This window comes from Fundulus heteroclitus, unplaced genomic scaffold (genome assembly GCF_011125445.2).
Source record: "Fundulus heteroclitus isolate FHET01 unplaced genomic scaffold, MU-UCD_Fhet_4.1 scaffold_45, whole genome shotgun sequence".
Taxonomy (NCBI): domain Eukaryota; kingdom Metazoa; phylum Chordata; class Actinopteri; order Cyprinodontiformes; family Fundulidae; genus Fundulus; species Fundulus heteroclitus.
The window spans coordinates 3,112,434-3,129,805 of NW_023396868.1; the positions used below are offsets into that span (position 1 = coordinate 3,112,434).

Genomic DNA, 17,372 nt, shown 5'->3' on the forward strand with positions numbered 1-17,372 from the left:
GAACATCAGAGTAGATGACAGCAATTAGGACTGACATGGATCTTATTTATGAGTGAAGCTCAAAGCACAGAGCTCAGTTTACAGATGTAGCAAACCGGTGACAAACATATTCCACTTCCTCTCATCCAGTCTATAATCTGCATTTATGACGTCTGCAGTTAGCATCAGCCTCAGTTCAACTAATCAGCTTTTTAATAAGTTCTTTCTCCACCACGTTTAATACCGGACGGAGCATGTGTAAAGTCTGTAAACACCAGCAATGTGTGGAGCAGAGTTCACAGCAGCTGTCACCACACTGGAGGTACAGGCTCTGCTTTGAGTGATTTCTATGGATCTGAGGCTGAGAAAAGTTGTCCTGTTGTTGCAGCAGTGATGTAACCATGCAGGTAATTTAACATGTAAAACAGCGAATGTCCGTGTTTGTCTGGCTCTGCGTCTACTCAAAACGACTCCAGTCTTGGAGCGTTGGTCCTACCTAGAAGGACTCAATAAGTCCATGTTCTTTTTTTTTATCAAACCATATGTTGAAAGATCCATTTTAAAGATATCTACTCCTCTGCAGGTCAACTGGGCGATGTTATGAAGGAAAGCGCAAAGATTGCTTCAACATTTGCCAGAGCCTTCCTCATGACCAAGGAACCAGGGAATAACTTCCTGGTCAACTCCCATCTGCACCTGCATGTTCCTGAGGTAAATGGGGATGGTATTATTTTATCCCAAGCTGCTCATGTTCAATTCTTCCACATAAGACAAGTTCTTACATAGGCTCACACACAGCATGAGCGCTTCCAAAGTGGGGTCTGCAAAAAGGGTCATGTAGTCAGTGGCAGCTCTTCCCACTGCTCCAGGGTTGACCCAGGTCACTCAGCTACTCAGAGTGGGAGTGGGGCTCCCACTAACAAAAGATAAGCCATGATCATTCAGCAGTAAAGGCTATAATCAATGATTGTGACTCACTTTCTAATTTCTATAGAGTCAAAGGAAAGTTCCTGGAAAGGTGCAGCTGTAACACACTTTAAAGGGATTTCACTGGGATTTTCTATCAGTGGATTTTTCTGGGGTAGATTCTCACCCTGGTAAATATGGTTGAAGTAAGGGGGGTGATTAATGGTCACATGATCAAATTGGTTTTTGTTGTCGAGAAACATGCTAATCTGTGTGCTGTGTATCTGTCTGGTTGCCTTTGCTCACTGTTTTCACTGTCTGATGTTCTGGCAGAAAGAGACCTCCATGACATACTGATGCACAACAATGTCAACTAAATGTATGTGTCAATTTGACTCTTACAGGGAGCAACTCCCAAGGATGGACCCAGCGCTGGTTGCGCTATCGTCACTGCACTGTTGTCCCTGGCAACCAACCGACCAGTGCGTCAGAATGCGGCCATGACTGGGGAGGTGTCACTAACTGGCAAAATCCTGCCTGTAGGAGGAATCAAAGAGAAAACTATCGCGGTATGAGGCACACAGACCTAAACTGCACATAATATGGTTGTCTCTGTTGCGAGCAGGACAATCAGTTCATCTTGTCACATTGCCACAGCATAACCACTTTTCCCATGACCGTCTGTCGTTGTGTCCTTGCGCAAGACACTTCACCCGAACTGCCTGCTGGCGGTGGTCGGAGGCGCACGGTGACCGATGTATGGCAGCCTTGCTTCTGTCTGTCTGCCCCAAGGCCGCTGGCTACTAACATAGCTCACCACCGTCAGGGTGTGAATGACTAGACTGAAGTGCTTTGGGGTCATCAGACTAGTTAAAGCACTATATAAGTACAAGCCATTTACCACAAGTCTGAAAATGCCCTGAACAAGCACACATCGAGATATGGTGCCATAAGTGCTGCTATCCAGAGTCCATTCGTGTCTGTTAGTTCAGAGATATTTGCTTCCAAAATAAAAAACTGTGCGAAAATTGTGTAAAAATTCTCCCGGGCCCGTTTAGAGTTATTTACAGATTCAGAAAGAGTAGACTCTAAGCTTTCCAATTATGTCAAACTTGTGGACGAAGAAGATATGACCATTTGAATGTTAGTACTCTGAAAAGAAGAGTAGTGAGAAAACCGGCCTCAAAGTCTCTTTAGAATCCGCCTTCAGCCAGCGGGGTGAAAACAAAAGCTGTTGATTTGAATTTCTTTGCATACCTTGGAGCAACACCTCCCACCCCTTCAAAAGCCTGTCAATAGAGGGTCTAGAACAACTCACAGCACTATTATTATAATCAAAAAAATTTATAGCACATACAAACAATTAGCAAATTAAGAAATTTAAACAGTTGTCATTTACGAAATTGGTAAATGTTAAACCGGTTTTTTTTTTAATCTCTGCATGTTTTTGTGTCTGCAAGCAACTTTTTTGCTTGTTTTTTTTTTAAGGATCTTTTCAAAAATCTTAAGGGCATTTGTTAAGAGAACATTTCTTATTGCCATTAAAATACAAATAAATCCCGTCCGTCCGTCCGTCCATTGTCTTCCGCTTATCCGGGGTCGGGTCGCGGGGGCAGCAGCTTCAGTAGGGAGGCCCAGACGTCCCTCTCCCCAGCCACTTGGGCCAGCTCCTCAGGAGGAACCCCAAGGCGTTCCCAGGCCAGCCGGGAGACATAGTCCCTCCAGCGTGTCCTGGGTCTTCCCCTGGGCCTCCTCCCGGTGGGACGTGCCCGGAACACCTCTCCAGGGAGGCGTCCAGGAGGCATCCTGACCAGATGCCCGAGCCACCTCAACTGGCTCCTCTCGACGTGGAGGAGCAGCGGCTCTACTCTGAGTCCTCCCCGGATGACTGAGCTCCTCACCCTATCTCTAAGGGAGAGCCCAGACACACTACGGAGAAAACTCATTTCAGCCGCTTGTATCCGGGATCTCGTTCTTTCGGTCACGACCCAAAGCTCGTGACCATAGATGAGGGTAGGAACGTAGATCGACCGGTAAATCGAGAGCTTCGCCTTTTGGCTCAGCTCTCTCTTCACCACAACGGATCGGTACAGCGCCCGCTTCACAGCAGACGCTGCACCAATCCGCCTGTCGATCTCCCGCTCCATCTTCCCCTCATTTGTGAACAAGACCCCAAGATACTTGAACTCCTCCACTAGGGGCAGGACATCCTCCCCAACCCGGAGAAGGCACTCTACCCTTTTCCGGTTCAAGACCATGGTCTCGGATTTGGAGGCACTGATTTTCATCCCGGCCGCTTCGCACTCGGCTGCGAACCGCTCCAGTGAGAGCTGTAGATCACGCCCTGATGAAGCCAATAGGACCACGTCATCCGCGAATAGCAGAGATGCAATCCTAAGGCCACCAAAGCGGATCCCCTCAACACCTTGGCTGCGCCTAGAAATTCTGTCCATAAAAGTTATGAACAGAATCGGTGACAAAGGGCAGCCTTGGCGGAGTCCAACCCTCACCGGAAACGAGTCCGACTTACTGCCGGCAATGCGGACTAGACTCTGACACCGGTCGTACAGAGACCTGACAGCCCTTATTAAAGGGTCCGGTACTCCATACTCCCGGAGTACCCCCCACAGGATCCCCCGGGGGACACGGTCGAATGCCTTCTCCAGATCCACAAAACACATGTAGACTGGTTGGGCAAACCCCCATGCCCCCTCAAGAATCCTGCTGAGGGTATAGAGCTGGTCCAGTGTTCCACGGCCAGGACGAAAACCACACTGCTCTTCCTGAATCCGAGATTCGACTATCCGACGGACCCTCCTTTCCAGAACCCCTGAATAGACCTTACCAGGGAGGCTTAAGAGTGTGATTCCTCTGTAGTTGGAACACACCCTCCGGTCCCCCTTTTTAAATAGGGGGACCACCACCCCAGTCTGCCAATCCAGGGGAACTGCCCCCGATGTCCACGCAATGTTGCAGAGCCGCGTTAACCAACACAGCCCCCACTGTAAACCCCCACTGTAAACAGTGTTGGTGCTGCACTGCTTCCCCCTCCTGAGACGCCGGATAGTGGACCAGAATCGCTTCGAAGCCGTACGGAAGTCTTTCTCCATGGCCTCTCCGAACTCTTCCCACGCCCGAGTTTTTGCCTCGGCGACCAGCCGAGCCGCCTGCCGCTTCGTCTGCCGGTACACATCAGCTGCTTCCGGAGTCCCACAGGCCAAAAAAGCCCGATAGGACTCCTTCTTCAGCTTGACGGCTTCCCTCACCGCTGGTGTCCACCAGCGGGTTCGAGGGTTGCCGCCACGACATGCACCGACAACCTTGCGGCCACAGCTCCGACTAGCCGCCTCAGCAATAGAGGCGTGGAACATGGTCCATTCAGACTCAATGTCCCCCGCCTCCCTCGGGACGTGTTTAAAGTTCTCCCGGAGGTGGGAGTTAAAGCTCCGCCTCACAGGGGACTCCGCCAGACGTTCCCAGCAAACCCTCACAGTGCGTTTGGGCCTGCCCGGTCGGATCGGCTTCCTCCCCCGCCATCGGAGCCAGCTCACCACCAGGTAGTGGTCGGTGGAGAGCTCCGCCCCTCTCTTCACCCGAGTGTCCAAGACATGCGGCCGCAGGTCAGATGAAACGACAACAAAGTCGATCATTGAACTGCGACCTAGGGTGTCCTGGTGCCAAGAGCACATATGGACACCCTTATGCTTGAACATGGTGTTTGTGATGGACAATCCATGACGAGCACAGAAGTCCAACAACAAAACACCACTCGAGTTCAGATCAGGTGGGCCATTCCTCCCAACCACGCCTCTCCAGGTCCCACTGTCATTGCCCACGTGAGCGTTGAAGTCCCCCAGCAAAACGAGGGAGTCCCCAGGAGGGGCACTCTCCAGTACCCCTTCCAAGGACTCCAAAAAGGGTGGGTAATCTGAACTGCTGTTTGGCGCATAAGCGCAAACAGTCAGAACCCGTCCCCCCACACGAATGCGGAGGGAGGCCACCCTCTCGTTCACCGGGGAAAACCCCAACGTGCAGGCACCGAGATGGGGGGCAACAAGTATGCCAACCCCAGCTCGGCGCCTCTCACCATGGGCAACTCCAGAGTGGAAGAATGTCCAGCCCCTCTCAAGGAGACTGGTTCCGGAGCCAGAGCGGTGCGTCGAGGTGAGTCCGACTATCTCTAGTCGGAACCTCTCAACCTCGCGCACAAGCTCAGGCTCCTTCCCCACCAGAGAGGTGACATTCCACGTCCCAGGAGCCAGCTTCTGCAGCCGAGGATCGGAACGCCAAGGTCCCCGCCCTCCACTGCTACCCGTTACACATTGCACCCGACCCCTTTGGCCCCTCCGACAGGTGGTGAGCCCATCGGAAGGGGGACCCATGTCGCCTCTTCGGGCTGAGCCCGGCCGGGCTCCATGGGCAAAAGCCCGGCCACCAGACGCTCGCCAACGTGCCCCACCTCCAGGCCTGGCTCCAGAGTGGGGCCCCGGTGACCCGCGTCCGGGCGAGGGAACACGAGGTCCAATAATTGTATTCATCATAAGGGGCATTTTGGGCTGCACTTTGTCTGGTCCCTCACCTAGGACCTGTCTGCCTTGGGTGACCCTACTAGGGGCTTAAAGCCCCTGACAGCATAGCTCCTAGGATCATTGGGACACTCAAACCCCTCCACCACGGTAAGGTGGCAGCCCAGGGAGGGCTGCCACCTTACCGTAAATCCCATGGAGCAACATTCCAGGTATAGCAACAATCAATCTTACAAAAGAAGAGATTTTGCATTTCTAGCTCAAAAACCACACTTTAGGTGTTGGTGATTTGCGTGTCTGCTGATTAACCAGGTATGAATAGATATGTTCACACCTATACACTAGATCTTTCGCACTATTTAGCTAAGCATACGGTTAAAACACGAGAAATGTATATTTTTATGTCTTGTACTACATTAAAAACTCTTTATAAAATAATCTGCCACTTAAATCATATTTGGATATTAAAAATGAAAGGTGGAATTATACACAGCTTTAATTTCAGTACGATGCATCATAATAGTTTCTTAAACGGAAGAACAAAGCAAAGACAGCCTTGTAGATGGCGGTGTAAACAAACAGCAGCCTATTTTCAGATGCCCAGGTATCCAGAACCAAGCTCTCCTGTAAATTGACAGCTCTGATATGTGTCTGTAGGTCAGTAGAGGAACTTGCTCTTAAAGTTATCTTCATTCTCCAGTGAAGGAGCTCTGCTTTGGTGTTTCCAGTATCTTTAAACTTGTTTCTGCCTGTCCCTCATGGTTACGATACATAACACCCTGACAAAACTCACCCTCTACTTACAGCTGCATCTGCCTCCACCACTCTCTGTTTTCACATAATTATATGATCCTGTATTCTCATTAGGGCTGGACGATAAAGAAAAAAAGCATATCCATAAAAATAAAAATCATATTGATTTGATATAGATAATTATCATCAAATTAAAAATGTATATTTTAAGTGCAGCCCTGGCCATTTAATGCTGTTGCTTCGTGACCTATTTTTAGATACAGAACACAAACACTGAATTAAACCTTTTATTTGTTATGCCATAAAGCTGTTTGAATATGATTATTATTATTAATTATAAGTTGGTATTATAATTTTAATATGTCATTCAAACTCAAATAGTATCTATAACAAAATATGGTTCAAATGGAGGGCTATAAGCTTGTAATGACTAATACCACTAATGCATTTATTAATTAGCTGTTATGAACTCATTTATGCCGGGACAAGATTATCCGATCGGTTTCTGACTGATGACATTTATCCAGCAAGCGCATAACTCAAATTATAACTGCAATTAGTGTTTAATCTTACTCCTTTATCACCAATCCAATGTAAATGTCTCTGTATTAATGTCAGTTGTTAACTCAAAAAGAGGCAACTCTGTATTCTGATGACCATGCAGATTCTGGATTGAAATGAACACAAACAATTACTATTCCACGTTGTTATTTATTCAACCAAAACAATTCCCTGTTACAGTAATTATTCTAATTTAATAACTTAGGAAGCTCTACTCACTACTAAACTAAAACATGCAAAAGACAAATAAAAGAAAATAAACATCAAAAATGGAGGTAGCAAATCTTAGTTCAACTCAGTTGTTTAAGCATCACATTCAAGATGTCGGCACTGACGTAGCAGCATTGAAAGACAAACAGCTTTGAGAATCCAGATGGACGCTTCAATGTTTTCCAACAAGCTAGCTAACAGCTTAGCTACGCTGCACCTTACCAAGATGGCGACTATGACAACACACCACTTACGACCTTGCGTGATACGTAAGGGGAGGTCTTAATGATGTAATCAGCGCTTACGCTAATGTGGGGTGGTGCCTTGACTAGAGAGGCGGTCTAAATGAGGAATTCAAAGACGGAGTGCGGACTGAGAATTCCAACAAAGACATTGAACTGATAAGAGGACAGGAAAAGAAAAAGGGAAAAAGATGGAAAAATCGTCTCTCGGCGGAGGCACTTATAAGAACCACAAACCAAAACACAGCCAAAATCACTTACAAAATGTATGCACATACATTGGAAACATTCAGCAGTTAAAACAACCCCGTCTTGGAGTAAACAAGCATTAAACTAAATCCTAGTAGTTTCTGCCCAGGCACAATTAGATCACCTTAAGGGTGAAAAGAGAAATAAAAGGGGGAAAGTCCCGTTTACCTGTGTTGTCTCACTGGGAGGTCTCAGCTCCAAATCTGCGGCATCCTGGAGCGTTGCGGCAAACGCTGGTCCGTCACACAGCAAAGAGAGGGGGGGGGTCCCCGAAGTCCCTGGGCTCTTCGGGTTCTTTGTTTGGTCAAAACCAAAGCCTGGTCCGACGATCACTGGGAGATAACGGCTCTCAGTCTTTGATTGGAGTGGATTCAAAAGTACTGTTTTAGGTGGACCTCCTGCATCGGCAGTGCAGGGATGAAGTTGCTTCGGTATATCTCGGAGCAGCGATAAAATCGAGCGTGGCACGTGGGGAAAATCCCAACGGGATTAAACAGCTGTGTCTTCCCAGTCTGGCGGGGCGCCAAGTGAGAAGAAAGATTTCAATGCGCTCACGGCTTACAAAACCATTCGCATAGCAACGTTATCTGGTCCCTAGGGTCGGTGGCCATTTTGACTGTGTTGCATGATGGGAGTTGGTGGCCATTTTGACCACATTGCCTCATGGGAAATGCAGTCTGTCACGTCCTGTACTGGCGTAACATATTGAACCAACTTTTTATCAAAACTGCAAAAGAAAAGAGGGAAAAGAGAACATGTGCTCTCTGGACTCTTTGAAGGCGGTGGAGCATTCCTGGGTCTGTTTGAGATTGGCTGGAAGGATGTAATAACTGTAATATATGTAACATGGCTAGAATCCAAAAGGAAGGAAAACTGTTATTCTATTGAACTTTTTATTGACCCTTTTTTCTATTCTCAATATACGTCTATCGATCGATATATATTGTTATTGAATTATTGTCCAGCCCCGCTGCTGCCAACTGTTTTTAACATTTGCTTTTAGTTTCTATTTTTCCATGTTCTATTTTGTTTCTGCTTGCTTTTATTGTTTTATTTTCCTATATTTTAATCATGTAAAGCACTTTGCACACTCTCTGTACCGAAATGTGCTATAGAAATAAATTTGCCTTTTGCCTAGTAGCTGGAGCTGCCACAAATTGAGCTCGGCCCTGCTGTAATTTTTACTGGTCATATTATATTGTATACTAAATCTACCTCCGTCATGCACTTAACACTGCATATAATACTCATTCCAGCATTTTCCTTCTCTGCACCCACCACACTGAGGACATGTATGTTTATATGTGCACCTGTACATCACTCCCACCTCTTACATGTACATCATATTATTACCATTATTATTTACTCCTGCATCCTTTGCACTCTGCCCATTGACTCATTGCATTATTCGTATCTGTCCGCTTGTTCATTTCAATTAAAGTTTATTTATATAGCGCCAATTCATGAAACATGTCATCTTGAGGCACTTTACAAAGTCAAATTCAATCACATTATACAGATTGGTCAAAAATTTCCTATATAAGGGAACCAGTTGATTGCTTCAAAGTCCCGACAAGCAGCATTCACTCCTGGAGAAGCGTAGAGCCACAGGGAGAGTCGTCTGCATTGTCCATGGCTTTGCAGCAATCCCTCATACTGAGCAAGCATGGAGCGACAGTGGAAAGAAAAACCACCCATTAGTGGGAAGGAAAACCTACATCAGAACCAGGCTCAGTATGAACGCTCATCTGCCTCGACCCACTGGGGGTTACAGAAGACAGAGCAGAGACACAACAAGAGAGACAAAAAAGCACAGAAGCACACATTGATCCAGTCTGTTCTACATTAGATGGTAATAGCGGATGATCTGTCTTCTCTGGATGATGTCACAGTTAACAGAACGTCAGACCAGGTGTACCTACTATGAAGAAAAAGAGAGAGAGCAAAAAGTTAAAAGCTGAAATGACAACAGTCATTTCAATGCAATGCAATGCAAAACTAGAGAACAGTAGAAATCATTAGAGTGAGAAAAATAGGCCCTGATATCCTCCAGCAGCCTAAGCCTATAGCAGCATAACTATAGAGGTAGCTCAGGGTAACATGAGCCACTCTGACTAGAAGCTTTGTCAAAAAGGAAAGTTTTAAGATTAGTCTTAAAAGTAGACGGGGTGTCTGCCTCACGGACCAAAACTGGGAGTTGGTTCCACAGGAGAGGAGCCTGATAGCTAAAGGATCTGCCTCCCATTCTACTTTTAGAGACTCTAGGAACCACCAGCAGACCTGCAGTCTGAGAGTGAAGTGCTCTGTTAGGAACATACGGGGTAATCAGAGCTCTGATATATGATGGAGCTTGATTATTAAGGGCTTTATACGTTAGAAGAATTTTAAATTCTATTCTTGATTTAACAGGAAGCCAATGAAGGGAAGCTAAAATTGGAGAAATATGATCCCTCTTGTTGATTTTCATCAGAACTCTTGCTGCAGCATTTTGGATCAGCTGAAGACTTTGAACTGCATTTTGTGGACTTCCTGATAGTAAAGAATTACAATAGTCCAGCCATGAAGTAACAAATGCATGGACTAGTTTTTCATAGTGGTCATATATGTGTCCTCTATACTGCAGACTGATTATTATTTCTGCATTTTTGTGTTATTGTATTAGTGTAAGTAAGCACATTGTCAGCATTGTACAGTCCAGAGTCTAATTCCTCTTATGTGTTCACATACCTGGAAAATAAATCTGATTATTATTATTATAGTAGTTCTGCAAGTTAAACAAATGAACCGAGCATTACGAACACTCAATACATTTAATTTAAAGTTAATTTAGTATTAGGTACATGCTGGTGAAAGCAATACACTCATGTTTTGTTCTTCTGTCTCTGCAGTTAGTGCCTGCTTGTTAAGCCCTTGATTCATTTTGAAATGTATCTGCAGTAATATTCAGTTTACATGAAAATTGACACTGAATGTTTTCTCTGCCAGGCCCGTCGTGCTGGTGTGACCTGCATCATTCTTCCAGCTGAGAACAGAAAGGACTTCTCTGACCTGCCAGACTACATCAGAGAGGGACTGGAGGTCCACTTTGTGGACCACTATAGCCAGATCTACCCTATTGTCTTCCCACAGGATTAGGATGGAACAGATTTCAAAGCATTAAACTGCTCATCATTCCGGTTGTGATATTTTACCTGTAGTCCTGCTGTGGAGACTGATACCATCTGTTCTAGGATCACCAAAAATATCCAGATGGATTTGCAGATCACAGGCATTCATCATGACTCAGACGAAGACACAAGAAGTAGCAGTCAATTTTCGGACAGGATCATTGGACTCGAACCAGCAAGGCCAAAGACGAGCTTGGACAGTACACTGGTAACATCCTCCAAAAGTCATTGTGTCGCTGAGCACAAGTCTGAGGAAGGACTTTGCTGCCATGTAGCTTCATCAGCCACACATCGAAAGATTGTGTAATGTAGTACCACATCTGAAGTCAGTCATATATTAAAGGAGTTTGAGAAAGAAATTATAGAAATATTAACATTTCATTGTACTCAGACACACGCCTGCTGACAGGGGGGGACAAACGGGTCAGTTGGACAGAGGGGGGGGGGGGCAAAACTGTCAGCACGCGCGCTAACTGCAGCGCGCTGTGTCACGGCAGCACTCTGCTGCTCCCCCTCGCCTCTCGTACATTGCTCAGCAGCGCCAGCCAATCAGCACCCAGGCTCAGCCTGGCCCGCCCACTCAGCTCTGTCTCACAAACAACCGTGTGCTGCTCCTCAGACTCGGAGAGAGACCGCAAAAGCGGAAAAACATGAAGAGGGAAAGTAGTGCCGTTTTGCTCTATTTTAATACCGTAAATGAAATCAAGCTGTATGTTTTGTAGAAGCCGGTTAAATTCAGTGGAAACACAACAAATTTATATAAGCATGTGAAAAAACATTAGCAAGAAAACGTTGAGCGACAGAAACGGAGAGAGGAGACGAAACTTCTCTGATTGCCCGACAGACCCACAGACTGACGTCACTGACTGAGGCGATTTAGTCCTCCAGAGAACATCCAGGTAGATAAGAGTGGTCATCTTCAGCAGCAGTTCATGTTAACTTTCAAAGTAGATATTATCTATCATATGTTACTGGAGCCCACACAGAAGATGTAATTAAGACCTTGAAAGAACCCAGTACATATATCCTATTAAAAAGTGTTATATAAGATAAGATAACATTGGCTAATCCTTTATTTATCCCACGACGGAAATTTATAGGATTAAAGCAATAGGCAGGTACACACAACACAGACAAAATTACATAAGGATTGAAAGATATAAGAGGTGGATTAGGAAAAAGACACTATGAACATAACATTATTATTATTATTATTATTAAATTGTAATAATAAAATAAAAATCACAAAACCCGAAAGGTCAACAGTTTTATTATACAACTAGTGCACTAAATTCAATAGATGGGTTGAAAATATCCAATATAAAATACAGAGATTTCCAGGGCATGAAGTATACAGTTAAGTTGACTTTGTTTTGGTGTGTGTGTGTGTGTGTGTGTGTGTGTGTGGCAGCAGGTGTAGAGGGGGGGCGGCCTGCTCAGATATGTTCAGAAAAAATGAAGTGGGTTGGGCCCTTGCTCTTTATGTCGGTGCCTGTCCAATCAAATAGCTGACTTGGGTTTCTTTTTGCTACTTTTATATTAAAATAAAATTAATGGTTAATATAATTTCAAATGTGAACTGAAGTGTGCTGGAGCACTCAATCTGAGGACGGGGCTGTCAGGACAACCAAGAACAAGATTTATATTTATTTATATATTATATTTATATTTTCTGTTCTCTCTCTTTTCTCTTCATAGTAGGTACACCTGGTCTGGCGTTCTGTTAACTGTGACATCATCCAGAGAAGACGGCTCACCCGCTACCATCTAATGTAGAACAGATTACTAGATCAATGTGTGCTTCTGTGCTTTTTGTCTGTCTTGTTGTGTCTCTGCTCTGTCTTCTGTAACCCCAGTCGGTCGAGGCAGATGACCGTTCATACTGAGCCCGGTTCTGCCGGAGGTTTTTTTTTCCCGTTAATGGGTGGTTTTTCTTCCCACTGTCGCTTCATGCTTGCTCAGTATGAGGGATTGCAGCAAAGCCATGTACAATGCAGATGACTCTTCCTGTGGCTCTACGCTTCCCCAGGAGTGAATGCTGCTTGTCGGGACTTTGATGCAATCAACTGGTTTCCTTATATAGGACATTTTTGACCAATCTGTATAATCTGACCCAATCTGTATAATATGATTGAACTTGACTTTGTAAAGTGCCTTGAGATGACATGTTTCATGATTTGGCGCTATATAAATAAAATTGAATTGAAAATTGAATTGAATATTTTCAGGAGAACACGTGACCAACTAACTGATTACACTTATGCAACGAGTTTAACCTGCTGCTGTTTGTTGCTGCCGTCACGTCATTGTTGCTCCTGTTAATTCTTGTTAGCAATTCAGTGTGGGACAATAAGGAAATAGTAAAACAGATGAATTTTAGAATGTAAAATAAAGTGTAGAACATGTTTTACTGTATAGAGAGAGAGAGAGAGAGAGAGAGAGAGAGAGAGAGAAGCACAATTCAGTACAGGGACAATGCAAAGTGCTTTACATGATTAAAATATAGCAAATTAAAACAGAATAAAAGCAAGAAGGAATAAAATGTAGATAGAAACTAGAACAAAGAAGTGGTGATTCAGTTAACTATAACAGTTGAAGGCAATCCTAAACAAATGTGTTTTTAATCTTGATTTAAAGGAACTCAGGCTTTCCGCACCTTTACAATTTTCTGGAAGTTTGTTCCAGATAAGCGGAGCATAGGAACTAAATGCAGCTTCTTCTTGTTTAGTTCTGGTTCTAGGTATGCAGAGTAGGCTGGAGCCAGAAGACCTGAGTGGTCTGGATGGTTGATACACTGATAACAAGTCTGTGATGTATTTAGGTGCTAAGCCATTCAGTGATTTATAGACTAACAAAAGTATTTTAAAGTTTATTCTCTGAGATACAGGGAGCCAGTGTAAGGACTTTAGAACTGGGGGGATGTGCTCTACTTTCTTAGTCTTAGTAAAGACGCGGGCAGCAGCGTTCTGGATCAGCTGCAGCTGTCTGATCCACTTTTTAGGCAGGCCTGCGAAAACACCGTTGCAGTAATCAATTCGACTAAAAATAAACGCATGGATTAGTTTTTCCAGATCCTGCTGAGTCATTAGTCCTTTAATCCTAGAAATGTTCCTCAGGTGATAAAAAGCCGACCTTGTAATTGTCTTTAGATGCTTTTGAAGGTTCAGGTCTGAGTCCATCACTACTCCCAGGTTTCAGGCCTGATCAGTGGTTCCTAGCTGAAATGACGAAGCTGTGTGCTAACTTTTGATCTCTCCTCTATTGGTCCAAAAATTATTACTTCTGTTTTGTTTTTATTCAACTGAAGACAATTTTGGCACATCCACATATTGATTTCTTCTAGGCATTTACTCAGTGCCTGAACTGGTTCATAGTCACCTGGTGACATGGTGATGTAGAGCTGTGTGTCGTCTGCATAGTTATGGTAGCTGATGTTGTTATTTTTTATTATCTGAGCTAGAGGGAGCATGTAGATATTGAATAGGAGGGGACCCAGGATGGACCCTTGGGGAACCCCACATATGATTTTTGTCATCTCTGATGTAAAATTACCTACTGATACAAAAAAGTCCCTGTCCTTTAAGTAGGATTTAAACCAGTGGAGAGCTGTAGCAGAGAGGCCGACCCAGTTCTCCAGGCGTTCTAACAGGATGGAGTGATCGACAGTATCAAATGCTGCACAGAGATCCAATAGAACCAGCACGGTGGTTCTTCCACAGTCTGTATTTATATGGATGTCATTAAACACCTTGATAAGGGCGGTCTCTGTACTGTGGTGAGCACGGAAACCAGACTGGAATACGTCAAATCGGCTGGTCGTTGTTAAGAAGGTGTTTAATTGTTGAAATACAACTTTTTCAATGATCTTACTGATAAAGGGGAGGTTTGAGATGGGCCTGTAGTTCTGGAGCAGAAGTTTGTCTAAATTGTCGTTTTTCAGCAGTGGTTTGATATTTGCTGTTTTTAGGGACTGGGGGAAAACACCTGACAGTAGGGACGTGTTTATTATCTGAGTCAGATCAGACGCTATGACAGGTAAAACTTTTTTTTAAAGAAAACTGTGGGTAGAACATCAAGACAGCATGAAGAGGAACTTAGCTGCTGAATGATCTGCTCTAAGCTTTTGTGGTTTATTTGACTGAAATGGGACATTTTGTCAGGATAAGTTCCAGCTGAATAAAGCATTGGTTCTGGTGTTGATATGGTAGTACAAAGTGATCCTCTAATTTTTAGGATTTTCTCAGTAAAGAAGGTAGCAAATTTATTGCAGGCCCTGGTGGAGTGAAGTTCGGAAGCCACGGACACAGGAGGATTTGTTAACCTGTCGACTGTGGAAAATACGACACGAGCATTATTAATGTTTTTCTTGATGATTTCAGAGAAGAAAGATTCTCTTGCATTTTTCAGTTGTAAGTTATATCTGTAAAGTCTCTCTTTATAGATGTCATAGTGAACCTGAAGTCTGTTCTTTCCCACCTGCGTTCAGCTTTTCGACATTCCCTTTTTTCACCTCTAACTGCTGGAGCATTTCTCCAAGGAGATTTATTCTTCCCGGAAAGAACTTTCACTTTAACTGGAGCAATGCAGTCAATGATGTCTGAGACTTTAGACTGAAAGTTATCTACTAGCTCATCTACTGAGTTGCAGCCCAAGGTTGAAGTATCAGAGTAAGCTTGAATAAAATTTTCTGTGGCATTGTCCTTAAAGGTGCGTTTTCTTACGATGTCCCTTTGGCTAAATGAGTCACTGGAAATGATGCTTTCAAAGGTAACAGAGAAGTGATCAGATAGGGCAACATCAGTTACATTGACCTTAGAAATGTTTAGACCTTTAGTGATGATCAAGTCTAAAATATGTCCCTGTTTGTGTGTTGGCTGTTTAACATGTTGAGTTAAACCAAAGCTTCTAAGTGTGTCACACAGTTCTTTTGCACTTCTGTCTTCAGGGTTGTCAACGTGAAAGTTGAAGTCTCCCACAATTATTAAACAGTCATAGTCAACACATATCACAGACAGGAGGTCACTAAAATCCTTAAAAAAGTTTGATGTGGACTTAGGAGGCCTGTAAACATTCAGAAACATAGTTCGTACCGGGCTCTTTACCTGGAGAGCCAAATGTTCAAAAGAGTCGAATTTGCCCAAAAACACCTTTTTACACTTTAGTGAATCATTAAACAATGTTGCTACTCCTCCACCTTTCCTTTGCTGTCTGCTCTCACAAAGAAAATTGTAGTTTGGAGGAGTCGACTCCATCAGTATAACTTCTTCATTAGATTCATGTAACCATGTTTCTGTTAAAAACATAACACTGTTACGATATTTTTCGAGGATGAACCCGGACACAGCACGCACACACTGAGCTAGTTCTTAGGAGTGAGTTTTATTGAATGGTGTGGAAGATGGATAATGATGGGACCAGAGTCTTTCAACAGACGGAGGTGTAGGGTGCAGAAACTGGCCGGCAGAAGGCGTGTGGAGAGACTGACCGGGAGGAACTCTGGAGCCGAAGGCTAGCGACCAGGACAGAGCATCTGAGCTGAGGTCTTGGAGAGCAGGACATCTGAGCCGTGGACACTGGAGAGCAGGACATCTGAGCCGAGCACTGGAGAGCTGAACATCTGAGCCGAGCACTGGAGAGCTGAACATCTGAGCCGAGCACTGGAGAGCAGATCCTCTGAGCCGTGGACTTGAGACCGGAACAGCTCACCAGGAGAAGAGAACAGGAGTGGGAACAGAGCTGAGCTGGATCTAGGCTGAGACTGCAACAAAACAAAGCTGACGGAAAGTCTATTGGCTGACTGTAACAAAAAGAGTCAAACAAAAAACAGAACACAGGGGAACCAAAAGCCTAGGAGAAACACTGGGGAACCAACAAAACTAGAGAAAACGGGAAACCAAAAGGTCACGAACACGGAGGAACAAAGGCTAGAGAACACAGGGAAACCAGGGGTCAAAAGCACGGAGGAACCAAAGAGGCTAGAAAACTCTGGGGAACCGAAAGTCCACAGAACTCTGGGAAACAGGCGAAAGGAAACACCAGGGGGAAAAGACAGGCATGCACAAACGCCAGGGGGGAAGAACGGGCGTACGGAAACGCGAGAGGGAAGGACGGGCGCACGACAGCGCCAAAGGGAAAGAACGGGCATACTTAACGCCAAAGAGAAAGAACGGGCGCACGACAGCGCCAAAGGGAAGGAACGGGAGCACGACAGCGCCAAAGGGAAGGAACGGGCGTACTTAACGCCAGAGGGAAGAACAGGGGTACGACAACGCCAGAGGGAAGAACAAGCGTACGAAAACACCAAGGCTCAACAACACATGCTGGAACATGACTGGTGTACAGAAACGCCAGGGGAAACTTGCCGGGGCGTGAGGGAAACACCGGGGCTTGGGGAAGAGAACGCCGGGGCGTGGGGAGAACGCCGGGGCGCGAGGAAAGAGAACACCGGGACGCGAGGAAAACGCCGGGGCGCGAGGAAGGAGATCGCCGGGCGCAAAAGGGGAACGCCGGGGCACAAGGGAAACAGAAACTTCTAAAACGCCAGGGAACACTAAATCTAAACGCCAGGAATCTAAACACCAGGAAACCAAGACCTAAACACCAGGGAACTGAGGACGTTCTAACATGCCGGAGAATCGAGAACAGAGGGCGTCTAAACACGCCAGGGAACCGAGAACAGAGGGCGTCTAAACACGCCGGGGAACCGAGAACAGAGGGCGTCTAAACACGCCGGGGAACCGAGAACAGAGGGCGTCTAAACACGGCGAGGAACCGAGAAC

General features: G+C 45.2%; 1 protein-coding gene across 1 annotated transcript in view; it reads left to right on the forward strand.

The window, feature by feature from the left end:
* lonp1 (lon peptidase 1, mitochondrial) overlaps positions 1-10,955 on the forward strand; it is a 55,005-nt gene extending 44,050 nt beyond the window's left edge. Inside the window, exons 19-21 of the mRNA XM_036131672.1 lie at positions 563-690; positions 1,290-1,454; positions 10,412-10,955. Coding sequence (XP_035987565.1) covers positions 563-690; positions 1,290-1,454; positions 10,412-10,561 — 443 coding nt within the window. The 3' untranslated portion in view covers positions 10,562-10,955. The remainder of the gene's footprint in view (positions 1-562; positions 691-1,289; positions 1,455-10,411) is intronic.
* Positions 10,956-17,372: the final 6,417 nt, after the last annotated feature.